The following is a 17,777-nucleotide window of genomic DNA, read 5'->3' on the forward strand; positions in this document are numbered from 1 at the left end:
GAGATATGGCTGTCTTGTTTTCAATAAAGCTTGAAAAAAAAGAAAAACAGCTGCAGCTCGTATCTAGAGGACAGCAGAGGCTGCGCGTCTTTTAGTTTCCCTTTCCGCTTTTGGTGATTATAGTGTATCTTGTTTGGGCTTGAAATGGACAACGTGACGGACATGACGAGTGAGAAAATGCAAAAAATCTGACACCTTAGTCTCTTTATTGGAACTTTGATAAACTACACATGATTAAACAATCAGTCATCATGCCTCAGAACTCACAGGGGAGCCATTTTTATGCTAATGTCGTGTTATGAGCGCCGTTCCACTTCCACAAAACGATCATCTCGAAATGCTTCTGCAGGACTGCAGATTGAGATCATTCCTCAGAGTTCATTAGAGGCCTCACATTACTTCCATTGTTAGTTTGAAATATAGATGGGTGCAGCTTCAAATCTTAGCTTTTCATATAAACACACATCTCCACTTTTCAGTATTTACATATGGATGACATATTTCCCGCAAAGCGCACATCATTAACCTACATAAACACACTTGCACGCCTCAAAGCAGTGACCCTTCCCTCCATACGACTACTTAGTTTACGGAAACAGGGTTAAGCTTTCCTATTACAGGAGGTGTTCCTGACACAGCTGAGTCTGTGTTTGCACAGTCAACACTAGAACGCACACATCTGAGTCACACATCTGGCGGTGAGCGCACGGTATGTGTGCATACGGAGCATAATCGTGTACCTGTTTGACCACATGGGAACTCCTATTACTATTTGATTTTGTGAGTGATCTAGCACGGGTGTTACCGTTGACACGGCGTTGCTGAGGCGTCTGCTCGTAATCTTGCTGTGGGCTGACATCAGGGCATCGATGTCCTCGTCGTCAGAAAACTCCTGTGGATGACAGCGGATTCAGTCAGAAGGGAGATGACACGGGAGATGACACGCGAGAAGCCGGCCAGAGCGTCTTTGTGCTCTGTGCAGTTTTCCATGCGGCAGCTGTGTGGGTGGATGCAGGCAGCTTCCATAAATTTAATCAGACAGGACCGGACAGAGAGCGGTAATTAAATTTTCACGAGCAAAACCACACTGTGGTTGTTTTTACAATGAACAGTGCATGAATGGATGAGTAGGTAAAGAAAAAAAAAACATTTGAGAGTTTTTCTGTTTGCTGCTCGCTGAAAAACAAACAAAGCAGCCCGACACTGACCATCACATCCTCCACCTGCTTTTGGCCTACATCTGTTTAGATGCCTGTCATGCTCTTTGAAGTGAGCTCTGAAGTGAAATTAACATTCAGTCCCACATCTGACGCATCGTGTCGAGTTCATCGGCCCACGGGTCCCGAGCTTACTGTAGTGTGTAACCACATCATGTATAAATGCGCAACAGAGGGAAAAAAAAATCTAGGTGCGGCAATTTCCCACTCAGAGATTTATGAGTTTGTTTGAAAAATCAAATGTGTGATGAGTGTGAAGGAGGAGTGGGGGTGGGATGATGGCGCTTACCGTTTCGTTGAGGCCGGGGACTGAGCGGCTTTTGACAGAGAGGGCACTGTCACTGGGTTCAGAGCCGGGAGATAACAGGTCACACTCTGATCGACTGTGATCTGATGAAGGAAGAGAGGGAAGAAGGCAAGAGAAATAAGGAAAACTGTTCTGAAGGTGCAGTGCTGTAACGTAAACACTGAGAAATATAGGCAGACAGCAGCGGACTTCTGGTCAGATTTGGAAACTTATTAACTTCCTATTTGCTCAATCGTGCCGTCTGCAGCAGATAAATCTTCTTGTTATGATGTAGGATTTCTTTTCCAACTATTTGTTGCTTTAAATTCAATTCAGTTCAATTCAGTTTTATTTATCTAGCGCCAAATCACAACAGCAGTCATCTCAAGGCGCTTATAATAACACATACAGAGGAAAAACCCAACAATCATGTGATCCCCTATGAGCAAGCACTTTAAAGACAGTGGGAAGGAAAAACTCGCTTTTAACAGGAAGAAACCTCCAGCAGAACCAGGCTCAGGGAGGGGCGGGGCCATCTGCTGCGACTGGTTGGAGTGAAATTAATTCATGTTCCTAAAATAGGTCTAAAAAACACAGTTTATTGAAAAAAATTTTTCAGAAAGATGCAAGAGACAGAGGTCCATTTAGGATCCTTGTCTTGTTGTAGAAGGCTGCTTATTTCAGTTTCACTTCTTAGCTGCATGCTATTTGCTTTCAGAGTTAAGTGACATTTGTGGAAATCCAATCTTCCTGATCCATCAGCTAAAGCAAGGCGCTTTTACTTCTCCCCTTTTCTCTCTGAACATTTGAAACCTTGGATTGCGGCCAAACAGCTCCATCTGAACTCCATGCCACTTGCTCCCAAAGAACTTATCCCATAAAATCGTCTTGCAGATTTGTTAGACCTCAGAAGGTTGATTCCGTTCATCGTGCGCAGCGTTTTCAGCAGGAGAAACGTTTTACCACTCGTCCAGATGAGCACCGTCAACTTTCTGGGATTCTCTTAGTCATTTCCATCTGACTTTTCTAATTAGATTGCAGGTAAAGCTTCCTTCCAATATCTCTGCTGTGTAGACCCTGTTTGTGCTTCAGCACTTTACCATAATCCCCGCGTCAGCTAAACCTTCCTGCAGGTACTCTGCAGTCATATGAGGGGGTTATGCAGAGCCTCTCTAATTAGAAAGTGCGCATTCCCTCCGCTCACTCAATGTTTTCTTCTTTTCTCCAGATCTTGTTTTGACTTCCAAAAATATCTCCTGAAATGTTTCTAAATTAAATTCTGGAGAGTAGAAACTGAAAGCTGAGGGGTCTTTTTTCATATCTCACATCAAGTTTTTATATTTTCAGTCAGTTTCCTGGAGGAGCCCGTCGGCTGTTGAGTGCCAGCACAAAAAAAACTTTAAGAGCTCATTTCTGCGTCCTTTCTCTCTCTTTTTATGCTGGAAAAACTGCCAGGCCTGGGAACTGAGAGTGAAGCCTTTTCCAAACTACACCCTTTTGCCTTTCTCACTGTTTAGAGCTGTGGCCTTAAATGAGCCTCAGGCAGCTTAAAAAAGTCTCAGAAAGAAAAATAAGCTGTGAATAGTTCTTATATAATCAGGCACAGAAAAATACTAAGACCAAAACAACTATTTTTTTACTGCTTTGGTCTGACAACTGGCTTTGAGTAGAGATTCAGCTTTGTTTGAACCAAAACCCTCATCAGAACCATTTTAAAAAACCTTGATAAAGTTACAGAGCCAGCAGATAGGAGCATAGGCAAGTGCTCTGAAAGAGATGAAGAGGTTCGGCACTTTGGAGTGTAGAAGTTAATAGTCTAATTCGTGCAGATGTGACATTTTCTCCAAAAGGAAGGAATAATTTTATCTTTTGTGAGCTACAGTCTGAGTTGAAGTGGAGACGAGTGCTTTTGCATCAACCCTCAAAGGTGATGTTCTTGAAAGTGTGACTTGTTTCGATAGCTTGTGAATTATCAAAATGCTTGTGTGAGAGCTATGAAGATGTGAGACGGTGGCAGGATTCACATCACCTCGTTGTGCAGGGACAAAAATTAAAATACCTGATGAAACTGAGGGCCTGGATACAGAAATGCTCGGGCCAGAAGGTTTCTTCTCAGGTGCGCCCTCAGGGTCGTCACTCTCTGCTCCTTCAGGCTGCATTAAAAAACAAACAAACAAACAAACAAAACCACGCAAACCTTTAAAATACGCTTTCCACCCCAAATGTAAAAACTTTCCAACTTTCCCCAGTGCGCTGCTGTTTGTGTGCATCGATTGCTGACCCTGACCCTCCGATTAGCATCAAGATGGGACAATCTGTCCAGAGACCGGGGACGTAGGTTTTTGGATGCCATGGACTCCATACCCTCTGCACCACCCCTGAAAAAACACAGAGGTCAGCTGAATAACAGCATCTAATCCAGAGTTTAACACTGAAGGCAGTTCCAGAAATGGCAACTGCTTCAGCTTTGCTTCTTAAGCGCTTTGGATGCTGAAAATATTTCAGATTAACTTTGTTTTACTTATTGCTTGTATTCTTAAGCAAAAACAGAAAATAAAGATGTAATGGAGTAGAACCAACTTTTAGCCAACTTGGAGGTGCTGGTCTGTTAGCTTGGACAAAACTAGTTATTTCATCAAGTGATAAAATAACTGCGACTCCATGAAATGCTGAAAGTAAATCTCTATCGTCTATTGTTTATCATTTGCTCTGCTTTCTGTCTGTATGCCTCTCAGTGCTGCCTTCACATACATACACACATACATATATACATATACATACATATGATCTTTTCTAATGCTTTCACACTGAGGTGCACACTCAACACATTGAACATTTACTCTCTGATGATTTTATCCTGTCTATGTGCTGCATGTCCTGCATGCATTAAACATTCATGTTGTTTAATTCATTAAGGTCAGTATGTGTTTGTATGAAGCTAAACAGCTGTTAAAGCTCTGTGTTATCTGCTTACCCTTTTCTCCTGGCACCATTGAGTACAGTTAATCTGTTGGATACTGCAGGCTCAGGTTTCTCCTGCTTTGAAGGGGCGGCCTTTTTTACTTCTGGGCCTTCGGGAACAAACGCATCAGCCAGTGAGTATTGAAATCAGCACATTTGCTTCTCTGTTGCACCGTTAACATGTCTTTTCAACTGTAATCATTCTGGTTTGAAGAACGCAAGCAGTCGGACTCACTCAGCGGGGTGCTCAGGATCGTCTGTTTGACAACCTCACTGCTCAACTGCCCCCGCTCAAAGCGCTTAGACCTCTCCTCCAGGAACCACTCTCCGCTCGACACCTTAAGCTCCCTGTCGTACAAAGACATTAAAGGGGAATCAACACCTCAAGACAGCACATGTAGTAAAAGTAAAATCAGAGGAAACAAGAAGGAATGAAAGTGCTCTATTCTCCCATGTCGCACATTATTTCTAAGTCTCTGAATTCTCAATTTAATCATCAATAGCGACTCAAAGAACTCCGGGTAAATGAAGCAGGCAAAAATGAGAAAAACATTTGAATTTTAGCTTTGGTAATACTTTGCACATAGAAAAATATATTTCTCTGAAAGTGTTGCTGTTGCAATATTACATCTCTGCAATACTGGCCAGCGATTGCATCTCAGTCTCATTAACTAACACTAAACACGAGTTGTAAATCATAGCTCGACACTTTTATGTCACGCTTTTTGCATTTTCAATCACCATTGAGAACAGATCCAGCACAAAGCATAAAAACTATTGAATACAGTGGTGGGCATTTACTTCTCTCTCTCCCTTTTACCCTCCTAACTTCTGAAATTAATCCGGCACCCGTAGGCAAAATCCATTTTTCCTTCCTCCTGGTTCGGATTGTGATCTTCTGCATGTAAACCTTTTCGCTACACGTGTGGGCGTGAGCTGAGAAAAGTTTTACTTCTTGCAGACATGATCTTCTGGCCTCAGCATAATTATTCAGACTAAGCAGTGGAAAACCTGCGTCTTTATTTCTCAGAAACATTTTTTTAAATGTGAATGTTTAGTTAGCTCGGAGCCACCACGCACAGGTAGTTGGAAGCTTGGAGCTTAAAGCTAAAGCAGATTAAAGCAGGTTTTAATGTCAGGATACAATCAAAAGTGGCATTAAAAAGCCTTTGGACAATTACGCCCACCAGGAGCACCCAAAGGTTCAAAGAAACGAGGTTTGAAGATATCCTAACACACTCGGTCACACTATTTATCTGACACCGAAGCTAATTCAGTTCAGCGTTAAAAATAACACCTTTATTCATGAGGGTTATAATGTTGAGTTATTGCTGAAACTGTTTTAGAGCATAGCCTATTTAAAAGCACAGTTATTAAGCTGCTGTGACACTAATGAACTGCACAGGGAGGTGTTTCTGTTATTTAGCCCTCCATCACGGAAATCAGCAGGCGGGGAGAATTACTGGAAACCTTCGAGTGCTCATTAGACTACATTTGTTTCGAATACTAGTGCGTCGAGACGCTTTGTCACACAGACACTGGGGATATTTGCATTAAATGCACCTTTCAAATGTTGTACGTACGGTACCAGTTTAAAAATCCCTGATTCAAAATATCACTACACAGGAGCCAAGGCTGGTGACGGCTCACGGTTGCTGGCTTTTTTCACTGTCCAGGTGTGCGACAGTCAGGGACAGTGGCTTGTCAGAGCAGAGATGGGAAGATTTATGGTTCCAAACAGAGCTCACAGCACCTGATCAATCACACTACAGTAAAACAACCAGCTGAAAAACGAGGCTTTACAGCTAAAAACAAACAAATAAACAAAAACCCTGCAAATTTTAGAGGCCAGAAAAACTCTAAATGTGGCAATAGTGCAGGGTAAGTTCAAGAGAAACTAAGGACAATCCTGATTAGAAAGAAAAGGTAAGTGTCAGAGAAAGATGTTGCATAATGTTGTATCTGTTTAGTCCTCACATGTTAGCTCATTTAACTTTTGAACATGATAGATCTACACAGACCAGCAGTGCTTTTTTCTCTTTTAAGCCCTGTAGATCACAGCAGTGAAACCCCAGGGCACCCTCACAGATGAATGGAGGCAGATGTGGTGCAATTAATCATCTTTAGTACAAAGAAAAGCTTGAACGCTGCTCTGGTCCCCCTTCAGATGTCACACTTACGTGAGCTTGTCACAGAAGGTACATCTCCACTCGCGTGTTCTGGGGTTCACAATACGGCAGCTGCTGCAGATTCGAGACTGGCACTCCTCGCAGAGATCGCCCCGGTCGAAGATCAGGCCCAGAGTCTTGAGGCAGCGAGTGCACTGTCGGGCTCCCAAATCATGTGGCCGGATGAAACCCTTTTGTTTGACCTCCAGCAGCTCATTCTTCAGCCTCCTGCGGGACAGAAACACAAGAATGTCACAGGACACTAAGAAAAGTAAACGTGATGACGGTGAGTTTAAATGGTGACGTGGAAGTCCTCACCGAATCCTCTTCTCCTCTCTTTTCCTCAGCTTCTCGTCTTTCTGCAGCACCTTCAGGATCATTTCTCGTTCATGTTCCAGCAGAAAGGAGAGGTTCAGATCCTTCCCAGATTGCTCCATTGATCCCACGGTCACCAGTTATCCAGTTATGTCAGCCAGGGGAATACGTTGCATGGAGGGCGTCAGCAAGAACTACATCATCCTGCGGTGTTCATCTTGTTCTTTTAGTGCTGGAAAGGTATGAATTCAAAGCTCCCAGGGTCTCTCCAGAACTTCTTCTTTTATTTGATTTTATTTTGGGGGGAGGGAAAGCTGGAACTCCCTGGAGACCTAGACAAGGTCAAGCAGACACAAAGAAAAGTCACTAACATACATCTGGCAATAATAACTTTATAAATCATCACGGCTTCGAGGTAAAAAATCCTGTTTGATCCTGGTTAATATACCTGTCTTCAGGCCAGTTTGAAAAGCATTAATTAAAATAAGACAATGATTTTCTGTATTACAAGTGGAAGCACAAGTAATTGGTAGACATTTGACGGCTCCACAGCAGCTTAACAACCTCCCAATTAGGAGCTGAGCCTGACATTCAGAGCGCTGCTGCTGAGCTTACATTAGCAAAGCTCTATCTTTCCGTGAAATTCCCGACAAGACTTGTACTAATTATCTGCACACCTGCAAACCAAACCACCTAGCTTCATGGCAACGGCTTTTATATAACCTGACACAGCCACAGAGATGGCAGTATTGCTCAGTCTGCTAAGAAATGCAGATATCTATAACGCAGATGGGAACAATCATACACACAGGATTATATACACTATAGTACATACAGGTGTTATAAGTGTTATTTTGTGAAATAAGCTTTCAAATCTTTGTTGTACTGTAAAGTCATTTCTCAGGATATCATTTAATCTAGTTTTCTGTAGTTTTCTGATAAGGTTGATTGGTTTGAGTCAACAGTGCCTTTGATAAATTTGTCTACTGAACACAAAGGAGCTCACATGGTGATGTTTCTGAGGTGCTGCTGCAGCCTTGCATGTCCACGAGAGCACCATGTATGATGTGATTATTCTTGGTGGAAATCTGAGTGCACAGAGGTGCTGAGATCAGGTGCTCCAACCTGTACTTGTGCTATTCTTGCAGCAGCACCCACCCTGCGGCTGTTTCACCAGAACAATAGCTGCCCTCCCTGCTGACAGAGCAGTGCAGGTCTCTCTGGATCAGGAGCATATCCAGACACTTTGTCAGCCACCATTTAGTCCCGATATGTGTCCTGCGCAACATACCTGGGACACGTTCATCAATTATCAATGCACTCACTCAGGACTGGAGAGAGATTTCTCAACAACAGATCTGGACCCTTGTGCAGTCCATGTGCAGATGGGTGACTTTCTTGTCCATACATAAATTGTAATGTTGGTACTGTTAAATATTTTAAACATAAACTTCCACATTTATGTTTTTTACTGACATGTTTCAACAGTTATTGAATATATTGCTTTAATTAGCACAACTTTATTTTAACCTCTAGCACCGTCACGAGGCAGCTTGCTTTTGTACCGGCAGTAATAAGCACTTTTTTGTATCACAGGTGAATCAAGACATAAGGGCTTCCATGAAAAGGTCGCAGCAGTCAGTGTGGGTCATCAGCCACAAAACCACCATTTGTTAAGGCATTAAGAAAAAAGAAGAAGAAACAAAACCATCCTAAAGGCTGGAAGCTAACTACCCAGTGATGGAGCACTGGGATTATCGTCTTCGTGAAATGTAAACCAAATTACTCTTCAAATGACACTAATTAAATGCAGCAGCACAGACAATATCAGCACCGAACATAAGGGAACATCACCCGAGGACACAACCAGCCACAGCACTAAAAACAGAGTCAGAATTGCTAAACTATAATCAGTTTTACAAAAGACTGAAATACCCAATACTGAAAGCCAAACATTAACCAAAACAATCTGTCTGCAAACCAACTCTGCAGTGTTATAAACTTGCTAAAAGGCAGGACCGATCATTTGCAGTGAACTGTATTTAAAATCAATACAGTTCACTGCATTCTTCTGCAGCAGCTAACGGTTATTCATCTCCGCAGCTCTTAAACCTACAATAAAAGTTCTAGCAGAGCCACTATATTAATAAATAAAAACACCTAAGGCACTCAAAAAGTACAACAACAACTTTAAAAATATAAATAAAAGAAGGTTGATGCTACAAAGCTACAGGAATATGAAACAATTTCAGTCTGTGTGATCAACCTGCCCTCTCCTCTCCTGCTGCCCGTGATTACCCTCTCACATGATTGGCCCTCTGTGCTACAATCCCATCAGTAAATATTACCATGGTAACATCCTACCAAAACCAGACCAAATCAAAAAGCTGAAATGACCAAACATCATCTCTTTCATGGTTTGCATTTGCACACGCTGATACTATTATTTCGTTTAAAACATTTGTGTTTGTTGGTGCAGCCTCAAAGAGCAGCAGGTTGGAGTTTAGCAGTGTCTTGCTCCAACACTTTTATATAATTTAGCTCTTTTATCTAGTCTCCCTCGTATGTTGTTTTGATCTGTGCTTTGAAGTTTTTGAATTTTTAATCAGAAAAACAACCGGGGAAAAAAAAGCTGAAGACTTACAGACAGACAGGAAGATGATGAGGAGGAGCTAGGAAACAAACCACTAACCCTACAACTAATAGCTGCACCATCTGAGCTAAAGCAGTCCTGATTATGATAAGAGGTCCACAAGGAAAAGTGTAAATGAGTGAAAATGCCAATCCTTCCTGTGCTAAGGAAACCCTGAGTGGCTTTGATTTCTTCTGATGTGTCTGAAAGTATCTGAACACACAGAGAATATTCTCCGTCTCGCTGCAGTGCCTGATCAAATAAACTGCTAAGAATATTGTGCACAATAAAAGCAGCCACAAAGATGACATACTAATGTATATGGGGTGGAATGAGGACAAAATTCTGCCTGTGCTTGCGTGAATTAAGTCGGGAAACCAAATTTGACGGCTTGGAGAGATCCGCCCAGGCCCACACCAGTCTCCTTCAGTCCTTACTCATTACTGTCTCTTTCATCCTCGTCCTTTCTTCTCTTCCCTCTTCCTTTCACTTTACATGAATTAGCACTAATGAACCGGCAGACTTCATCACAGCTTCATTTGCAGCCAAAGGCACATCTTGACATCAGCAATTATGGCATTTTAAGCCGAACTCCAGCTGCATTGTAACCTGTGAAGAGATACTGCTTCACCTTTTAGACGTCAGCTGGGGATTTGATAAAGAGAATAATAAAAGATACCTTAGAATTTAAATGATTCAAGCAGTTGAATTCAGATTTGCCTTTTATCAGCTATTAACTTAATGTGTGATTTCACTTGGAACAAGAAAAACTGCTCATATATGGGCTGGCAAATATTTTAGGATGATATGAACCTGTCAGTGATACTGATAACAATATCAGTGCAGACATTAGAGCAGCAGTTTTATAGTGAATATGATGAAGAAAAATATGTTTAGGACAGCTTGACACATAGTGTCTATGCTACAACTCTGCTGTTTGGAGCAAATGCAGCTAAGCAGCTAGTGATGAAAAGTCAAAGTTGGCTCAGATATATCAAGAATGTATGGAAGCTTGTTTCTGTCACTGGGAAAATAAATAATTAAATAAAAATGGTAAATAGTAAAAAGCTTTACTATCCATAAGTCAAAATTTCAACTTACTAATGTAAAAATCGCAGTAAATAATTAGATATTGGGAGAATACTTTAAAATTCTGACGTATTTTGAGTTACTGATTTTACAATTTTGAGATAAACCCCCACTTTTTCGTTTTTCAGTGGTGGAAACAAGCTTCCATATGAGATCTTTTACTTGCCAAAAATGGGTATCTGTCCCAGAAATCCTGGATTGGGTTGAGCCTCTGCAGCCATACTTCTAGCTTGTGCTTAAAGCCAAGGAAGAACAAGCATTAGCATGCTTATTGTTTAATTTGGGGATGTTAGCATGCTAATGTAGTACATCTGAAGATGGCAGGAATAACATAGGTCTTTCATTGTATCTGGTCCTAAAGCAGAGACGTGACCTTGTGATACGGCTCAATGAGACGAGAAAGGACGAATAACAGCTGCCGAGATATTCATCCTCAAGTTGAAGCTGAAGAAAACGCCTGAGAATCAAGAAGCGTTGTGAGTGAGATTCAGTGGGCTTCTTCTTAAAGCTCAGAACAACATCCAGACTAAATTCTCTTTTAAAACCTTCTGATCTGCAAAAGGTTATTCATGCTTTTTTACATCTAGAAATGTCTGATGTGAATGCACTGTATATTGGAGTCAGTCAGTCATTTCCTACATATACAATTAGTCCAATAACTGATTACCAAAAAGGACAATACAGCAGCCTTGCACTGGTTCCCTGGGTATGACAGAATCCAGTGTAAACTGGTACAGTTTGAATTTAAAGCCTTTAAATGTTTTTCACGTGCATGTGGTAGATAACCTCTAGCCATAAACTCCCTCAAGATCGTCGCTTCCCAATCACTCGACCATCCTGAGGTCTAAGCTTTTTAAGAACTTTTTTAAATGTACTTTTATTTTTAACTTTACACACTTTGATTTAAAATCTGCTGTATAATTACATGTTTCTACTTCCTTATCTATTCAATACATGTTGGATTATTTACTTATTATTATTTACATTTATATTTAAAATAATAAAAAAATATTCTTATACATGTACTAGTTTTATTTTGTATCATATTTGCTATATTCAGCATTTCAGCCTCAACAACTCACAAGAATTCATGATACACTTGGCATTACAGGGTTGACAAAATATATGTTAGCTTGTAGCTTCTGGTGGCATGAAAGTGGAAAATCTGGAAACTAGCAGAAGACGTTTTATCTCTGCATCAGCTAATTCACACTTCATGTGATCCTCTAACTGACTGATCTAATGAAAATTACAAGGATTTCTACTTCTGCATGGATAGAAGCAAGAACAGAAAATAAGATGCAGTTACAAGGGGATTATTACGGGCCATTAAAAAATGAAAAAAGAAAAAAAAAACTCATAAAGGTCATAATCATCATTGTTGCCAAGGGATCTTGCTTGTTTTTAATCAACACAATAATTTTGCAAATACTGAAAATTTCTGTTATGATTGTGGTAGTGTTTGGGTTTAGTTTTGTGCATCAGATAAAAAAAATACGGAGCAGAACAACACAGCCTATGTCACATGACCCTTCTGACGTACAGTCCACTCACGAACAATAGTTGGTCAACAAGATAAATAAAGCAAAACTAATATTTATCTAAGCTCCTGTCATGTTATAGTCACAGGCACTGCACTGTGTGTCCGCTTGTGTGTGCTACTGTAGGGCTGGTATCCTGATGCAGCCCTCCCTGAGTACACACAACACACATTCCCGCTACCGCTCTGCCCTGAGTAAACACGAGTGAGGAGGCAGTGAAACTCTGGGATCCGAGTGGAAGAAACACACTGGCTGCTCAGCTCTGCGCTAATAAACGTTGCTTCGAGGAAAGTACGGTGACTCACTGTTTCGATCACTCGCTGCACAGCGGTGGTTTTCATATTTTGCACTGTTCACAATCCAAGCATGTAATGGATTGTTTGTCACCGACTCTGTGCTCTATCAAGGACATCTGGCCACAAAGCCACACTGCGGTCTTCCTTGTGTTTTGCAACTCTGTGGCATTTCACCAGCTGTCAGTCTGGTCTTTTCTGCAGGTGGTCGAGCTTACAAATAGCAGAATCAATCTGCCAATTAAAGGTCGCAGGTGGGCTCCACTTGGCAGAAGAGCAAAATAGATATGAGTGAGAAATGAACATGCAACAAACATGAACTGAGCATTCAGCGGCCGGATGGAATAATTCAAAGTCCAAGGCCACAGGACGCTGGTAGAAAAGCGTCGGTATTTTAATTTCAGCTCTTTTCTCTCAGAAAGGAAACCTTCCAAGGGGAAAAACAGGATGAGTCAGACACAGTATGTCTGTCAGCCTCTGAACGATGGGCTTGTTGATATTGTTGATGTGTTATATTTTCCTTACTGTCACAGATTCCCCTCTAAAGACCAAAACCAACACTGAGTGATCCTCGGTACCCGTGCTACGCTTTTATCCAGAGTCCTTTAATACATTCATATGTAACAGAGCCTAAAGACAATTAAAAACACATCAATGAGCTGCATTGCTGCACTGTTTCTTCACTGTGAGGAGTACAGGCACTGTAGCTCAACTTGATTCAGCGTCACATCCTGCTGCTGTGTGGCTTTTAAATAAATGATTCTAAATGCCTCTGAACTTTCTTTTCCTCCCCCCCCACACTGAGATCCAGTCATCTTGGGTCCGGAGAGAAGACGGGGATGAAATATGAAATATCAGTCACCATCTCCCTCGTGTCTTTCATGTTTTGTTTGTAATGGTTGCTGTACCCTCTGCTCACATTGTTTTGCTGCTCTGATTAAAATAAACATCTGTTCTCCCCAGTTGTTTAGCACTTTAAGATTTGCAGAAAAAATAAATAAAAACTGAACTAAATTCAAGTAGTCTCGAGCTCCAATATGCTGCTGAATGAAACTCTATACACACACCGTGACTGGTTTAACTGGAAGACTTCATGACTATTATTTTGTTATTTGAGCATTACTGCATGTTGCAAACAACACAATATTTCACCGGGTACACCCACATCAGTGCTTACTCATAAAGCAGTTAGTGAGGGAGGCATTCAACTCTGCACACTCAGGAAATGATGGGAAAAAATACATATGCGATTATTTAATACTGACTGCTAATATGGTTGAAATCGTTATTGCAGTTTATAAACAACAGAATAAATCTATACGCAAAATCATCAAATTATAATCAAACTGATGTGGCAGAAATAAGCCAAACATTAGTCATATCCAATAATCTTGCAGTCAGGTTAGAGATGCTCATTATTTTCTACATTTAATTACAGTAATGATCTTCTTTAACAAACACTTTTTACTTCACTCATAAAAAAACAAAACAAAACGGAAACACCTGAGAAAAAAAAGCCAGTCTGGAAAGGGTTACAAGCCATTTCTAAGGCTTTGGGACTAAACTGAACCACAATGACAGCCATTTTCCACAAATGGAGAAAATTTGGAAAAGTGGTAATGCTTCACAGGAGCTGCCGGCCTAAAGAAATTACTTTAAGAGCACATGGACGACTCATCCAGGAAGTCAAAAAAACGAACCCAGAAAAACATTAAAAAACCACTTACATGTTTCAGTTAAGGTCAGAGTTCATGATTCAACAATAAGAAAGAGACTGGGCAAAAATGGCCCAGTCTCCCATGAGTTCAAGAAGAAAACCGCCGTTGGTTTGCTGGCTAATCTAATTAGCCAATAACATGAAGGCAGCTCAATGAATTTGGGCCTGTAGGCATGATCAAGACAACCTGCTGAAGTTAAAACTGAGCATCAGAATGAAGAAAAAGAACCTTTGACCATGATGTGGTTGTTAGTGCCAGACAGGCTGGTCTGAGCACCACATGTTGAAACTTGAAACAGATGGGCTACAATAACAGAAGACCACACCAGGCGCTGCTCCTGTCACCTAAGAACAGGAATCTGAGGCCGCAACTCACACAGGCTCACTAGCATTGGAAAACTGGTCTGATAACTCATAATTCCTGCTGTGACATTCAAATGGTAGGATCAGAATTTGATCTGCCAGTCATAAAAGGAAATAGGAAGCCACAGTTGGGGGATGCTAGGACTATATGGAACAGATAGGAAAGAGAGGAAAACTCTGTTACCTTTGTCCCTGAATGTAATAAAGGCTCATAACTGTCACAACTTAGAAGTAGGTTTGCAGGAGACCCTCCTCATCCTTAGCTGTAAGAGTAAGACAACAAGAAGCCAACAGCTCAGTGGAGATTCCCCAAGGGATACCCGAGTGGGGATCTTAGTTTGCTGTGACTTGGGGGTGGGAGGAGATGACTTTATGACCAGCAGGAAGTCACATATACAGACACACACTGTTAAAACACACACACCCACACACACATTCACACACACACAACACACAGAGGTACGCGCACACGCAGGCACTCACTTGCTCGCACATACATACACAAACACAGTGTTTTAGGTTTACAACACACCGTGTGGGTTTTACGATGGGAGGTGTGGGGGGTCGCTTGTATAAAACTCGTTGTACCAGACAAAGAAGTTGAGATCTGCAGAGGAATTCTCTCCACTTCTGGAAGGTGCATGAGTGACTGAAGATAAAGGTTTTGTGAAATAACTACTAAGTTCCGGTGTCGTCTCTGGAGAACTGAGGAATAAAAAGAACTGGGGTGAAACTGAAAACGCAACAATAGCCATGTCTCAAACCTCAAATCACCTCAAACTGGTTTCTTGAGCATGACGATGAAATCCAAAATCCCTGAGGAATGTTTCGTGCAACCTGTTGCATCTGTGCTATGACGAACTCTGCAGTTCTGAAAGCAAAAAAGGGGATTCAACCTGGTATTAGAAAGGTGTACCTAATATAATGTCAGGTGGGTGTACATAAAAGCAATCACTGCCACAAATTGAGCCAAATGCTAGCTTTCCAATTTTCTTTACATGGTCATGTGCTACAGACAGTTAACCTTACAACTAGGGTTCAGTGCATCCCAAAGACCAGGAGCAGCCCTCTGTAATATTTTATGTGTGCCCCCCCCACCCTGGAGTCTGGGGGGGCACAAATGCTACAGTGGAGAAGACTTTTGATACCACTCATGACTGGAATATGTTATTATTAACCATAGCAGGCCACTGTAAAAAGTCAATTAAATTTTATAGAGGAAAATCGCCAAAATTGAACAATACCTATGAATGACTGGCCACATTCAGAATAGAGATATGCAATAATAAACATTGGTCCTCGTGATTTAGGTTCTCACTTGAAATAGTAAGTTATTAAATGTAGAATATAATCGACAGGGACATTTGATAGGATGTGGTACTGAAAAAGAACAAGAGCAAAGTAAATAAAGAAAATATTGTGTTTAGTTTGGATAAATTCAAATTAAAATGTACCATTACACTCAGAGGATCAATATGAAATAAAACATATGCAAAATTTGTAGGAAGTACATGACTGATAACTGTTCTGTCCTGAGCGTTTGTTTCTAGAGCACCCACTTGACCACACCAACAGTTTCTCGCCACCGAGGAGGGGTACTTGCAAAAAGAATAAAATAAAAATCTGAGTTTAACAAAACATTTTAAATGTAAATATCAAGATTACCTTTCTTTTTCCATGAAATGTGCTTGTGGGCACGCCAGCCATTTTGAAAAGGTGGGGAAAACAATTGGCAAGGCCACACCCCCACACATGTGATATAATTTTAAAGGTACTGTTGCCCTCTCTAAGAAACATCAGGAATTAGAGGAGTGGCAAGTAGAGTATGCGAGCTACAAGCAAAAACTAAAATGTGTACTACAGTGTGCAAAAATGAAATACTGGGTCATCAGGGGGTCATGAGGGACATTTATAAAACTAAAAGTCCCACTAACCTTAAAGTGCACTTGAAAAGCTCACACAAGAAGGTTAACCTAGCTTACCTAGAAGACCTCATCAGGGGGAGCACACTCCCCCTCCTTGAAGAGCTCACCCACTCAACCCGCATCCCCAGAAAACAGCTAACCCCAGATAAGGCAGCGTGATGTATCCCGAGACAACAGGACTGGGACATCTAAATAAAGGTGTGAAACAATCGCCTTCAAAAGGTTATCAATTCACTTGAACCAAAATTAGGACCACTCGGTGCGGCAAGAGTTAATAGTTATTAGTCTCAACACCCAAGGATAACCAGAAGAGCATGACTGATATGATGGAACTGGGATTTTGTTACACTTAATTTTTGCAAAACACAAATAAAACTAAATTGAAACTAAGGATTTTCAGAAAATAAAAACTACACTAAACTAGCAAAGAATTGGTAAAAACTAATTACAACTGGTAAAAATTGAAAATCTGGAGTCGAAACTAAATAAAAATAACAACTAATGGAAATGGCGAAAAGTTTAAAACCCTGGTGCAGAGATTGGCAAATCTGACCAGGAAACGTTATAAAATGGATTGTCAGGATAGTCAGCGTTAAAGCCACTTTTGACAGTCCATACTAGGATGGCATTGGACATCTTCGGGGCGGAAGAGGGTTGGTGTGACCAAGGTGTGGTTTGGCTTGTTGTATGTACATTTCAAAATGTTACAGCTCTGGATGGACCAGTTACCGGGGCATGGAAGGATGACAGACTTTATTACATGAGGAGAAGGGACATTTTCGGGATCGAAGATCCTCAGGGATGACAAGGCTGGAGCAACGGTACTCGAGAGAAGAATTTCTGATACTTTCTGAGATATGATGTCACTAACCTTCTCTTTTACATGTCTAGCTCCGGTGAATTGACACATGGGAGTGTGTCAAAAAAGGGGGACGTGGAAGTTGAGTTTGAACATCAAACAATGGTGATATGAAAATTTCTATGAGTTTATTTTTGTGTTTAATAAATTAGCTATGGTAAAACTTAAGCTTATAATGTGTTAGACTTAGAAAGGGTTCACTAATTTTTGATTTCTTTTACACACACATAGATTATGATTAGAATAAGTCCTGAACATAATATTTTAAACCAAATTTGAATCATTAGAAGAACAATGGATAACAATATTAGATTATCAAGGCTAGGGAGAGAGGTGTTTTGGTTTTCTGTCTCTTGCAGAGAAAGGAAGAGACACCAGACGGGGACCCGGAGATGTGAGGACCCTTCACAG

General features: G+C 41.0%; 1 protein-coding gene across 4 annotated transcripts in view; it reads right to left on the reverse strand.

The window, feature by feature from the left end:
- Positions 1 to 17,777, reverse strand: part of sytl5 (synaptotagmin-like 5) — a 48,260-nt gene that overhangs the window by 11,221 nt on the left and 19,262 nt on the right. For 3 of the 4 annotated variants that reach the window (XM_004551330.3, XM_004551332.3, XM_076874849.1), the window contains exons 2-9: positions 6,951 to 7,279; positions 6,645 to 6,860; positions 4,700 to 4,812; positions 4,478 to 4,574; positions 3,785 to 3,881; positions 3,563 to 3,656; positions 1,507 to 1,607; positions 806 to 892 (exon numbers count right to left, since the gene is read on the reverse strand). In XM_004551330.3, the coding sequence (XP_004551387.2) occupies positions 806 to 892; positions 1,507 to 1,607; positions 3,563 to 3,656; positions 3,785 to 3,881; positions 4,478 to 4,574; positions 4,700 to 4,812; positions 6,645 to 6,860; positions 6,951 to 7,069 (924 nt within the window). In that variant the 5' untranslated portion in view covers positions 7,070 to 7,279. The remainder of the gene's footprint in view (positions 1 to 805; positions 893 to 1,506; positions 1,608 to 3,562; positions 3,657 to 3,784; positions 3,882 to 4,477; positions 4,575 to 4,699; positions 4,813 to 6,644; positions 6,861 to 6,950; positions 7,280 to 17,777) is intronic. The other variant, XM_004551331.3, reaches the window with a different exon arrangement.

Source organism: Maylandia zebra, linkage group LG16, assembly GCF_041146795.1.
Source record: "Maylandia zebra isolate NMK-2024a linkage group LG16, Mzebra_GT3a, whole genome shotgun sequence".
In the NCBI taxonomy this organism is placed as follows: Eukaryota; Metazoa; Chordata; class Actinopteri; order Cichliformes; family Cichlidae; genus Maylandia; species Maylandia zebra.